Source organism: Lethenteron reissneri, chromosome 30 (genome assembly GCF_015708825.2).
Source record: "Lethenteron reissneri isolate LAM-NWPU_2019-01 chromosome 30, ASM1570882v1, whole genome shotgun sequence".
NCBI classification, from domain to species: Eukaryota; Metazoa; Chordata; class Hyperoartia; order Petromyzontiformes; family Petromyzontidae; genus Lethenteron; species Lethenteron reissneri.
In genome coordinates, this window is record NC_083808.1 from 4,749,553 (window position 1) to 4,763,221 (window position 13,669).

General features: G+C 49.7%; 1 protein-coding gene across 7 annotated transcripts in view; it reads left to right on the top strand.

The window, feature by feature from the left end:
• Nucleotides 1-13,669, top strand: part of LOC133349435 (forkhead box protein P1-like) — a 267,516-nt gene that overhangs the window by 223,831 nt on the left and 30,016 nt on the right. For all 7 annotated transcript variants that reach the window (XM_061562858.1, XM_061562865.1, XM_061562859.1 and 4 more), the window contains 5 exons: nt 933-1,020; nt 3,324-3,407; nt 5,083-5,509; nt 8,340-8,416; nt 8,560-8,661. In XM_061562858.1, the coding sequence (XP_061418842.1) occupies nt 933-1,020; nt 3,324-3,407; nt 5,083-5,509; nt 8,340-8,416; nt 8,560-8,661 (778 nt within the window). The remainder of the gene's footprint in view (nt 1-932; nt 1,021-3,323; nt 3,408-5,082; nt 5,510-8,339; nt 8,417-8,559; nt 8,662-13,669) is intronic.

Below are 13,669 nucleotides of genomic sequence, written 5' to 3' on the forward strand. Positions count from 1 at the left end.
TGCCTCTATTATATTTTTTCCTCTCTTCTGGTGGGAGATCATTCTAATTTGGTTTCAGCTAACGGCGGACTCTGTGGCAAAAGGCTATTTGAAAGCCTTAGCAGTGGAGAGGTAGCACTTGCACCTTGTAATCCTTTTATAGCGGCGTCTTTGAGGGAAGGGGTCGGTGGGGGGGGGAGTTGTGGGTAAATGTGCAAATGAGCCTCAATTCAACGCTTGTTCGAACTTGTTGAATCCAGGGTGGTGGTGGTGGTGGCTGATTCGAGCGGTGCAAGAGGCAATTTTTTGCGCCGGGTATATCTTCCAGCAGTCTCGGATGAGCTCCTTTCGAGCAAACAACATATTCGCCGCGTCGAACAAGGATATACATGTTATCAGACGTTCTGGTTCTCTGCGCGTCTGAAAACGAACCCCTATTTGAGGTTGTGAGCTTGGCACATTGTTGCGTTCCACCTCGGTGCAGATAACAGTAATGAGTAGAATTCAGAATATACGCGTTTTAATAATAATAATAACGATAATAATAATAAAGCAGCGATGGGTTAGCGGTGGTGATTAAAATTTGAGCAAGTGCAAAAATGATACAAAAAAGGCATCAGAGAAAGAGTTAAGAGTACACAAAGCACATGTAACATCTCATCAAAGATTTTCACAGCTTTAATTAAAATGGTCAAAACTCCTTTCAAAACACTGATCCACTGAACACAGCTTGAAAATTAAAACATTAGTATTCTCTCTCTCGTGCGCTCGCTCTCTTAGATCCTCTCTCTCCCTCTCGCCCGCTCTCTCAGCCTCGCTCTTTCCAGATGTAAAATTAACACAAGTTGGATGAGAATTTGTTGTCTTTTTTTTGTGTATATCCCCCGCGCTCCCATTAGCGCTCCCCACAGCGTCGGCAATGATCATTTGTTTCTTCCGCTGCCTGTTCACAGACACATGAATGCGGAGCACGGGCTGGATGATCGCAGCACTGCACAGTGCCGGGTGCAGATGCAGGTGGTGCAACAGCTTGAGCTGCAGGTTGGTGCAACAAAAACGGAAGTGCTGCCTTCTGGGCCATCGGCGTCGATTTTCGTCACCCTCCGTTTTATTGGTGTCGCCGCCTTCGAGGCGTGTCGACGACGACGACGATTCGTGGATGTTTATTCAAGTCATCGGGCCTGCGGATGATCATTTCTGTCATTTTCTCAGATAGTCAACTTTTAGGGATGGATCTCCGAAGTCCCCACTGTGTGTCTGCCGTGCAGCCGGCACCAGATATGGCGGGTGCCGGAGGATAGAAAAAAGCATTGGCGAGGTGTGGTGACATCAACAGCGTTGCCCTTGATGACTTGATCTTGAGTCGATGAAAGCAGTCAAACACTCAGTCGACTCTTAGCTATTCAATTTTGGTTCTGAGGGGCTTGCAATGTCCCCCTCGTGCTCGCCCTCCCCCACCAATATTATCGAGACCGAAAAAACCTAAGAATATTATCAAGACAGTCAATCGGTGAAGTCGGTCAATCCTTTTTACATCCACGTACGAACCGAAGACCGTTGTTTCGTCTTCCTCAATGCAATGCAGTCCCACGATGACGTTACTATATTATCTCGGTGCGCGTCTTGAGTCAGAATTAGTTCATTTAGTCCCGTCGTAGTCGTACTTTGGTCTGTGGTGGGTAGTGGTCATGGTCCTCTTTTCACAATTGATGACTTTTGTCCACTCATTGACTAATATATATATTTTAAATATGTATCATCACTAATTAACGCCGCTGATGGCACATGGTAAACTTTGCCCACAGCGTCAAAAGTCAAATGTGCATGGAGTGGTACTGATTTTAAAACATGTGACCTTTATTGCCAGTATCAAAGTATAAGAATAGGTTTTACCCTTTTTGGAAATAAACACCAAACAGAAACCTTTTGCAAGGAATCATGTCTGCATTAACCACACATACTGGTATTGATTTTATTTGTGGCCTGGAATCAGTGATCATTTCCCCACCAAGTAGGTAGTCAGATTATATTAAACTCTCAACTTTCTACAACTGATTGGTAATGGGAGGAGCAATAATAATATCAATTAAATAATTGGTGTCTACAGGGAAGTCGATACAAATGACATATTAACTGTTGCTTATCTATCCTACGGTAACAGGCCTTTCACCGGTTTCTCTTTGAAACAAAAACCAAAAAGTAAGTTTTCCCAAAAAATTTGGAACAATAAGCAAATCACCAAACTCAACCGGGTGGTCGTTGTTGGTCCTTAACATAATCCGTTTGGTTGGCGTTTGAAGAAAACCGAGGGGGGGGGGGGGGGGTCCCTGGAGGGTTGTGGGAGCCCCGTTGGCTTTTCGTCACAAAAGTGCATCCTATGCCAACAGTATCCTGGTTCGACAACGCGTGCGAGAACAGAAGTCGCGGTGGCATCGTCCCACGAGATGCAGGGAGAGAGAGAGAGAGAGAGCGGGTCAAGCCTTAGCAGGCCCTCTCCGCGGCAGTCCGCCATCCACGTCGCCACCGCCGGTCGCCCCTGACAAGTTTTGCATCGTTCCGCCTAAATAAAAGGCAAAATCGGGCGGAAAGCGATCGCGGGTGGTGGCGGTGGGGGCGGTGGTGGCGGCGGTAAGGAAGGGAGCAAAGAAATAAATAACAACGCTGAGCTTGACGAATGGTGCCGCGCCGCCCGAATTTGGCCGGGCCAGCCGACCCCGGTGCGCGAGTAATGACGCTTCTCGCGCGAGGGCCGTTCACCGGGAAGGGGAGCGGGGCGCGGAGAGGGAACTCCTGTTGCCACATCCCACCACCACACTTGGTGAGGAGCGGCCCCCCCCCCCCCGCCCCCCCGTGCTGCCGTGACAGCCTCCTGTGGGGAGGTGCTCGGGCCGCGCTCCGAGGGCCTACTTAACGCCGCCACGCCGCCGCCCTTGTTAGGGCAGCCCGCTCTCACTCCGACGGGCATGCACATCACATTACCATTACGTTCAACCGGTGGGATATCGGGGGGGGGGGGTGGAAAGGAGTTCGCGCGGTTCTTTATTATTTTCCTGCGTGTTTTATATTTTTTGCCGCATATCATTTACAGCTTGTTACCAAAATAAAAAAAGGGGTAAGGCGGAAAATTCCCGAGGGTGCCCCATTACGTCGGTAAATCGTTACGCAGAGCGACGCGCGTGTTTGTGCGACGGGAGATGTTTGCTCCGTTTTATTTTTGGAGTCTCGCTTTTTTGTATCTTCTTTCCTTTTCTTTTGAGCGCACGCCGCGATCCGTTTTTTTTTCCGCGTGACCCTTCGCCTTTTGCCCACGCCGAGTGCTTTTTCCCCCCCGCGATGTTGCTCAGCTGTCGAAGGAGCGGGACCGCCTGCAGGCCATGATGTCGCACCTCCACATGAGGCCCTCGGAGCCAAAGCCGACCCCGCAGCCCGTGAGTTATCCCGGCGCGTCGGCCCACGCGGCCCTCTCGGAAATAATGATGGATGGCCGCCGGGTCCCCGTCCCGTCCCCCGACCCTCGAATTTTAAAGCATCTCAACCGAGTCCGGCACGGAGCAAATAAAGCCCCAAGTGGCGTGCCGCCGCCACCCATTAGGCGGCATTGATGCCGACGCACGTGTTTAGTTACCGCGTGTCCTCCGTCCGCCCCATGATGAGCGCGCACAACCTGTGTTTGATGCGGCCGGTGATGAAGTTCATTGCTAGAGGGAAGGGGGATGACATCGGCTTACAGTGACAGTGTTTTTTTATGGCCCACTCCGCAAAAGCTTTTACTTTTGTTAGCCCCCCCCACCTGCCCTGCCCCATCTACCACCACCACCACCACCACCGCCGCCCCTTCTCTATCGCCTTGCTATCCAATTGGGAATAATCAGTCTGCAAACACGCCCACTCATGAACATGACATCTCTGCTGCTCTCTTAACCTGTCCCGTTGCCATTAATTTGACGTTTGCAATTTTTCTCATCATCCAACCTCCCCCCCCCCCCCCCCCCGCTTTCCCCCGTCTCTCTCCCTCTCTTGCGTTTTTTTTGTCTTCACATCGCTCGCCTATTCTAATTGGAAACTCACGTTCCCTCCGGCTAATTTTCCAATTTAGGCCTGTTTTCCGATAGCGGGGGCTGTATTTATGGAGGGAGGGCCTCTCCCCCCTCTCCTCCATACCACCCCCTCCAAACCCGACAGCACTAATCGGCCGAGGTGGCGGGGTCGATGTGTTGTTTTCCGGCTGATTGGAGGCTCGCAGATGGAAATTGAAGGCCGCAGCCGCAGTTAACCGTGCATCCTGCAAATCCCAAACAAGCAAAAATCCCGTCTGCTAACGACGCGAAGCTGTAAATATTGCCAGTTCACTGCCGCATTCTGCCGTGCCATCAAAAATTAATGATTTAGAAAATGTTCCCATTAATAATACCTTTTTTTTATCCGAAGTGTTATCAGTTTCGTCTTGCTTACATGCAATGCGGTTTATTAATGCGCTGCTTTGTTATTTTTCAGTTTTATTGTATTTCCACCACCATTTTCACTTTTAAATTACTTGTTCTGTATCTGTTTAGTATTAATGTTTTTAATATGACCCCCTACAAATTCACTGCCTCTTTAGTTTTATTATTTCTTTGTGTTCTCGTGTTCTCCAATGAATTGTCTCGCTGGAGGTTTTTCTTTTCCTCTCTCAATGTGGTCCCCACTCGCCCGCTCGCTCTCTCACACATCCACTCACCCCGCACGCCCACCGGCTCACTCATGCGCTCGCGCACTTGCTCACCCCTTCTCCGATCAAGTGGCCGATCCACCCACCCAACCACGCACCCGACCAGCTATTCCCTTAATAATAACACTTCTCACTGCAGCTACGCGTGCAGCCACCTGCACTCAACCTCTCATGCTCCCTGGCCCCGTGACTCGCTCACACGCCCTCCTGCCCGCCCGCCCGCCTGCCCGCCCAAACCGCCCACACGCCCTCCTGCCCGCTGACTACCTGACTAATCCACCCACTTGCCCGCTCACTCACTAATACAATCACACGCTCCTTCATTCACACAACCACTCACTCACTCACACACTCACTCACTCACTCTCACTTGCCTCTGTGCCCGCCCCGTGCAGCTGAACCTCGTGTCGGCCATCACTTTGTCCAAGAGCGTGGCGAGCTGCGCCAACCCCTGTGAAGTGTCGTCGGGCTGCTCGGGCTCCACGAGCTCCCACAGCGTGCCCCTCACCCCGACGACGCCCACGCCGGCGCCCACCGCCCTCACCCCCAGCGGGCTCCCGCCGCTGCCGTCGCTGCCGCCGCTGGCCGCGCTGCCCCAGGGCGTCATGCACGGCGTGGCCACCCACCCCAACCCGGGCCCTCCGCCGCCGCTACCGCCGCCGCTACCGCCGATGCTTAACCGCACGCCGGGGCCGCTGCCTCCGCCGCCGCCGCCGCACCACCACCACCAACACCACCACCACCACCACTCGAGCATGCACGCCGGCATGGGCCCCATCCGGCGACGCCACTCCGACAAGTACAGCATCCCGGTCAGCGCCGGTACGTCGTAGTCGTCGTCGCCGCCACCGCCGCAGCTGCTGTGCTGCTGCTGCTGATGCTGCTGCCCGTCGTGAGTTGTAGAGGTCGCTCGTGTGAGCGTTGGACCCTTGATGTGACCCCCAACGATGCGGTTGAGAGAACTTCTTCTGCAAAGTTTTCAAATTGCTGTGCAGAGGAAACCAATGATTGCATCTCGATTACCAGTTTTTAGTTGCGTTTTTGTTGTCTCTTTCCACAATTTTAATTTCCGGTTGTGCTGTCGGGTGTCGTGTCTTAAGTCAAAGATTACCGGTTTAAAATCTTCCCTGCAAAGGCCACCTAATGCAGTGCATTTTGGCTCCTGTAAGGTGCAAGGTATCATTGAAGGTGTTCTCTGTGGGCGCTCGTGAGCTAGTGGAGAAAATTCCACTTTCATCTGGAGCCCATTGGTTTTTTTCTGCACAGGGAGACCACATTTGACTTTCCAGGAAATTGGTGCAGCCTTTCTAGGTGGTTCCTAATTTATAATGCCTGGCGGGATTAGGGGTCGAGTTAGAGTTAGGGTGTCGCGGTGACGAGCTATTAACTACCTCACCTGGTGTGCAGGAGATTGTGGGTTAAATCTCAATCCTGACGCCTGCTGTATATTTGGAGTTTGCATGTTCTCCCCATGGTCGCGTGGATTTTTCTCCAGGTCCTCCGGTTTATCCCTCCACATTTAGAAACATGCGTTTAGAGTATTTGGCTGCTATATATATTTCCAGATGATAAGCCACGTTCGTTGAGATATCAGTTGTGGCCAGGTCACTTCTGAAAAAGAGCTGTATCGCTCAGTGGGCCTTACCTGGTAACATAAAATTGTTTAGTTTATAGAATTGGCCGGGATTTAAAATTGTGATCTCCCACGTTTATGAATCTGTTTCTCTTATCAGCTTAGCTACATCCCGGGCCATTTTCCTGAAATAAAACATGAACATGCGAGTGGGCCAGATGACTGGAGTGGTTTACGAATCCGTGCAGACTGACACGGATTCAAATCTCGCCTTGGCCACACCACTATGAGATTCAGCACCGTCATCATCCAGCTAGTAAACCCCCGTTGCGCTAAGTGAGCTTGACAGATTATATTATTAGTGAAGTGCCCGGAGATGTTGTTTTCAAGAGGAGGCTCTCATGTGTGGGAATCATCGCCCAAAGTTGGAAAACGCGGAAAATCGTCGGATTCTCATTTGGTGGTTTCTGTGACCAGATGCTGCTCCACTCTAGGGGGATTCATCTTCCTTTATACATCAATGTCAACACGCAGTCTCACATTTAGATGATATATATATATATACATACCCACGTTGTGTTTGTGTTTATGAGTGACAAACGTGTTATTCTAAATACAATAATAATAACGAGAAGATGTTTCATCCATTTGTCAATCGACTTCTGGGTGAAGGCCTCCCCACATAGTGTCATCTTTCTTGTTGTTGCCATACTTCACCACACTGGTCGGTGTTGATTGGTGAAAGACAGGCCCGGGACTTGTTCATAGCATCCCTCGCCACTGATTTTAGTCATGGTTGTGAATCATACTCGAGTAGGCCAGATCCATAGCGTAGTGTGCTAACCACTGTGCCACTGCTTCCCCTTGTCTAAAGTATAAATTATGGTATATATGTTTGTATGTTGAACTTATTTCACACCATACGTAGCCAACCATGCTAATCGGAGGTGCCTATGTGATGCTTACATATACGTGAGCAGCAGGTAAACATATGTTAAAACAACAAAATAGTAACACGATTAAGAGTATAGATGCATGGATGCATTCTTAACGTAGATTGGAAACTCATTTCTAAATTTAAAACTCATTCCTTCAGAACTTCCTTTTGTGTTTAGTGTCTTGTCCAACCGATTAGTAAGGTTGACTACGTGCAGTGCGAAAAGAAGTTCAACATACATACGTACATTGATGATCAGCATGTCAAGATAATCTTATACCAAGGCCTAGATATAGATACTTAATGGATGATTTTTTATATGTGACACTATTTAGCAATACCTTATTATTTAAATATTTTGACCACCCTTACAGTATAATGATACTTGGCTATTATATAGCTTCTAATTGTGACTGTATCTTAAGACACTACTCAAAGGGCAGGGACAAGGGCAGCACAATTACAAGAGTGTGGGGTGTTTGCACGGTTTTTAAGTGAGATGCAATCGGAATAATTTGATAAATAATGGGAGAAATTTCGATTTAAAGCTTTCGTAAATGCAGGGATTCATATTCTTGGTTCTTTCGGTAAAGTCACGGAGAAGGGAACTAATAAAATAATAAAAATGAAACAATAAAATGGGAGAAAGTCAGTGATAGGCAGAGGAGAAGAGGTAGATATTGAGCTTTTTGGACTTGAACAGGGGCAGGAAGTTGGTAGCACGGATGGCCGGGGCGTGGCAATCTTAACCAATGGGAGCAGCAGCAGAGAAAGAGTGCTCTCCTTCACACAAAGACAAAGATCACCCGTGTAGCCTTAACAGACTTTTGGGGCAAGTGCTGTTAGCGAGTAGCACCTATGAAGGCCGGCACGGCACACGAGGGGGTGGGTGGCCAGCACCACGCCCGACCGCCTTTGTCTCCCCAGTTGCTCCAAAGACACACACAGACAGACACCCGCGTGTCTCTCTGTGCGTGTGCTGCATTTGACACGTACGCTACATCGCCACCGAACGCGGCACCGCGTGCGTCGTTAATGGAAACGCGGCTAAAGAACAATCTCGCGTCGGACACTTACAGTGATTGCATTACACTTTGCCTCGTCTGCCGCCCTCCCCCACTCCTTCTCTCACTCTCTGGCAGACCTCGCTCAGAATTACGAGTTCTACATGAACGCCGAAGTGAGGCCGCCGTTCACTTACGCCGCCTTAATACGGCAGGTGAGGGCCCCCCGTGGGCACGGCACTGAAACGGTTCGCGAATAATCGCCGGGCTGTGTTTTTTTTTTTTGCCCGGGTGCGTTCGGCGACGTCTATAGCGCCCCTGACCAAACGCGTCTGCCTCATTTGCCGTTTGTGCGAAGGCCATTCTGGAGTCTCCCGACAGGCAGCTGACGCTTAACGAGATCTACAACTGGTTCACGCGGATGTTCATGTATTTCCGCCGCAACGCTGCGACGTGGAAGGTACGTGAGTGAGTTGTCCGTGGGGCGCTTGCCCCAGCAGCCCCTGAATCGCCACATAAATGCACGCACGTACGCACCGATACGTGCACACACACACACACCTACACATATTAGCACGCACATATAGACACGCAAGTGCAGGCAAATGAAGGTACGCACGTGGACATACACAAACACAGACAAAGACACAGATCTCCTGTATAGCCTTTAAAGACTGTTGGTGCATGTGCTGTCAGCGAGTACCTATGAAGGTCAGCACGGCACACACGCATAGACATGCACACACATGCGGATATGCATAGACATATACGCACACACGGACGAGTGCGCACGCACATACACATGCCCGCACGCACGCAGACATAGACACATACTCAAACGCGCACACTCACATATCCGAACATGCATTCACATAGGTATGCACACAGACAAAAACAAAGATAACACACAAAGACAAACGCATGGAAATACACACGCAGCAGTCAACAACAACAGTCGTACAACAACAGCCGCCACTGTCTACTCGGGAGGGGGGAGGGTGACATCATCACGTCACTTGTGCTCGACTAGGTGCAATTTGAGGCTACGTGTAAGTGTGAAAGGCTCGCTTGCAGGAGACCACGGGACAGACCCAGGTGTGATGAGTTGACCGACTGAGATGACTGGACAGATCCACCACCTGTGGGTGTGATTGATCACTTGAAATGCGGCTTGAGACAGAGAAAAACATAAGACTCGGTAATTAGGCGATTAAATGCTCCGTGAAAACAGGATGCGTTTCATATGTACTGCCCGGCACTTGTATAAAGTCACATTGATGTTCCGCTAAATGCCTTCTTGTAATTTAAACAATATGCCATTTTTCATTTGCAGCACTTTTCTTTTTCAAAAGGGAAAAAAAACCAGGGATCAATGCGACCCAATTACTCAGGTGTTCCCTGCATTGTTGACACATTTATTGGAGGGAACCTGCACACTGTTTACCCTGTGTTAAAAGGTAACGCTTTTACGGGCATTTAAAGACAACAATAACAACAGCTGCGGTTTGCTACTAAGTGGCAGTGACCTCACCGCCGAGCCCGTGCCAGGCTAGGTGCACTCTGAGGCTACGTGCAGTGTTGATGGCTGACTAGCAGTAAGTCATGGGACAGACTCAGGTGCCATGGTTTGACTGACTGAGATGACTGGCAGATGCACCACCTGTGCACCCCACTGCGTCAGCTCGCTGCAATATAGCCGCCCGGTGCTCCGCTCGTTGTTGTGTGCGTTACTCCTCTGCCCCCCCCCCGTTGTTGTTGTTGTTGTTGGAGGGTGACTGCACGTACCTACACGTGCACACATAAAAACATAACGGCACACCGACACGGACGGAGACATAGACAAACGCACGCGCGCACACATGCGTACATACGGGTACACCATATGTACACACACCCATGCGCAGTGTATACAGCTTATAATACCCGTGGATGTAATGAAGGACCGTGCATGATGCGTGAGCTGGACACGTTTTTTTTTTATTTCAGCCTGCAAGGGCAGCATTTGTTAATGAAGGTGGTGGTTTCTTTGTCCGTGGCGTGTGCGAGATTCACATTTTTTGTGCACATTCAGTGATTTCTTTTTTCTTTCTAAACGTCAATAAAATAAACACAATCATCCGAAAATACAATTTCCTTCACGCGGACAAACGAGGAAGGGACAAATTGTGATGTTTTGCTTCCTCGCCCAGAAGCTATTGTTTTATTTTTCTCGTTTCCCATTGACCCATATAGCGGTGCAGTCGTACACGTATATATATGCGTATAAAGTTGCACTCAATTTTTTTGTCTGCCAGGTAGGATATTATACTTTCAGCGGGAGGATGGGCCTTCAACACGCTGATTGCCTCTAATGTCACACTGTGTGACAGTAATGTAGGCTCTGCTCTACTGAAGTGGTGTGCATTTCAAATACAGCTTCGGCAGACCTGGGATTAGAATGGGAGGTTTTTTTTCCCACCACCACCCGTGAAAGGCACCTCGCAGTCTCAAAATTTGAGTCATCGCCAATGTGGAAATTATGATGTTGAAGCCGGCGCTGCTGTAAATATTATACATGCATCTTAAAGATAACATTAGTCAGATCTTTCCCACAGATGAGAGATTGAGGGGGGGGCGTAGGGAGGGAGCAGGGGTGGAAATGGAATCGGCAGCAGATGCATGCTCGCTTTGATCATCGGAACATTTCTACGTGGTTAGAGCAAGCGTGCGTTCAGTCAGTGGGAGCGATAATACTGGTGAAGGTGCGGCCCTGCAATTGCTTGCTCACAACACTGCCAGTGGAAGGGCCTCTATTAAATGGAGGCGACGTCTAAGAGAGCGTCTCTAGGGGGTGTTTTGGCCTACTCTTCCACGCCGGCCGGACGTCTCCTAAGCGTTGGGAGTAGCCCCACTATAATCCTGTCACACGCGACCAGCCGGTACACGAACTTTGGTGCACCCACGTATCAGAATATCCTATTTGTACTGGAAGAATCCGATGAGCTGTGAAGCGCTTTTTTCACAGGCGTCAACCGCTGAGTGAACAGATTCGGTGGGTGCGAGTTGGGGGATTGGTGAACGAACTTTCACCGTCGTTTTGAACTGCCGCGCCAGGAGATGGAATCGGGCGACCTCTCGATTGCAAGGCCGGCGTGCTCACCGTTACACCACGCTCGCAGCATGTCACGGCCTGGATATATTTATATTGTGTGTGAGTGGGGAGGGGATGGTGGTGGTTCCCCTCACTTCTTTCCTCTCAGTGCTCCACCCAGCCGCTTAAAACAATTGGATTGCAGCTGTCAGTGCGCCGTGCCCGCGGGGGATTTGTGCTCCGACGTTCTGATGCGACTGGGCCGTATTACTAAAATAATGAAATAACCATCCCAACTCTCAAAGAGGCGTCTGGTGCAAAAAAAAAATATTATATAGGGAGGGTGAACCGAGAGCCTTTCATCGTCTGCAGTTCGTTAGCGGTTGCCTCGGCGATTGCATATTAACGAGGCTAACGGCCCCCTCGTCTCCTCACCGCTCCCCCCCTCTCCCCTGTGGGCTCAGAGTGGGAGGGAGCTGGCGAGCGGCGGGCCTCCTGCCTTGGGGAGTCAATCCGGGGGGGCGCGGGGGGGGATACGGCGGCCGTAGTGCCACGGTTAACGCATGGCACTCGCAGTCCAGACAGAGGTCACCGGCTCGATCTCGCGACGCGACAGTTGAAACAATGGTGCAGGTTTATTCATTCTCCTATCCTCCACCGCCTCCTCCTCCTCCATGTGTCCACCCCGAGAGTTAAAACCACAGTTAGTGTACCGGCATGTGGTGGCGGCGGTGGTGGTGGTGTAAAGTTGTATTGCCAGAAAGGGTAAAACCTATTTTTCATACTCTCAGTCTTATTGTTTTACCGTTTGCTGTTGCGACTTTGCCGATCTGCCCATACTGTGGCCGCCTGTGAAACAGAGCCTCGTAGCTGTCTCGGGGTCCTCCTCCAGTCTAAATAAGAGATTCTGATTCTGATATTTTACAACAACATTGGCCAGCGCGAAAGAGAGTAGGTCCCATGTACCCTCCTCAAGAAGGAGGCTGCCAAGGGCTGGCTCCTTCTCGTGGAGGCCCGTCCGCCAGCGGTAGCACGAATCGTCGCTCGCAACGGAGCTGCGTCTTTACCGAGCGAGAGTCAGTGTATTGAGGGGGTGAGAGGAGACTTCGTCTCAGGTGAGTCCGTTGTGTAGCAGTCCTTGCAAGGTTCATTCCAGGATCCAGGTCACTGCGTTGCGGGTTATACATTTTTAAAAATAAAGCTTTTACAATAACGTCATCAACCCGGCAATAGTAGTAGAGATAGTCATAATTGTCGTCATCATCATCATCGCCGCCATCATCTCATCATTGCCATGATCACCGTGATCATATTATTATTGTCATTGTTAGAAGCTTAAATATTGAATGTGCCATGAATATTTGGGGCACAGGGAATTCAATTTTTTTTTTAAACTCACCCAAACGCAGAGTAATGGAAGGAAAAGTTGAAAATCTAACTCAATGACGTGTCAGGCGATCACAAAAAACGACATCAGTTTCAAAAGATGTCAAGTCCCCTACTTTGAGCGTTTCACAGATAGCGTGTTGCAGTGGCGCAGGGCACAGCTTCGGATTGTGTGCACTCAAGTCCCCTTGCCCAACCTCTTTACCTTTCAGTTCCTGTTAGCTTGTCTTGTGCATGATGACATGTTTTCATTTTAAGCTGTTGAATATTTAAACTTCACTCAACCAAACTTTCTTCTTATTTATAAAAAAGGGGGTTATACTGGACAGTTATTTATTTATTTAAAAATATCACGACTTTAAAAAAAAAACCTCCTTTATAGTCAGTCACAGTGAACTATGCCTCTTGGGCCATGGGGGGAAAAAAAGCAACTGTCAATGAGATTAAACAAATGTAATTTTTCTCACTTATTTGCTATATATAGAGAGAGACCCTAATAGACATATTTCAGAAAATTGAGTCACGCACATTGAAAGCAAACAAATGTATTAAAATAGTTGCAAGTTATGCATTGCCTTCAGTGGCTTGGGACTTTGTAATGTGTGCGTGTGTGTGACCCACGTGTGTGCGTGCCTGTGCGTGCGTGTGTGGGGAGCAGTAGTGCAGCGGTTAGCGCGCTGCGCTACGAACCTGGCGACCCGGGTTCGATTCCCGCTCACGGCCAACACCAGTGACGATTATCTGAACCGGTCCTGGGCCTCCCCTAGGTCGACTCAGTCTTAAATGAGTACCTGGTGCGATGTGTAAACATCGCCATTAGGGGAGACAAAGGCGGCCGGGCATGGTGTTGGCCACCCACCCCCTCGTGTGCCGTGCCGGCCTTTATAGGTGCTCGCTAACAGCACTTGCCCCTACAGTCTGTTAAGGCTATATGGGGGATCTTTGTCTTTGTAGGGAGCAGTAGTGCAGCAGTTTGCGTGCTGTGCTACAAACCCGATGGCCCGAGTTCGAT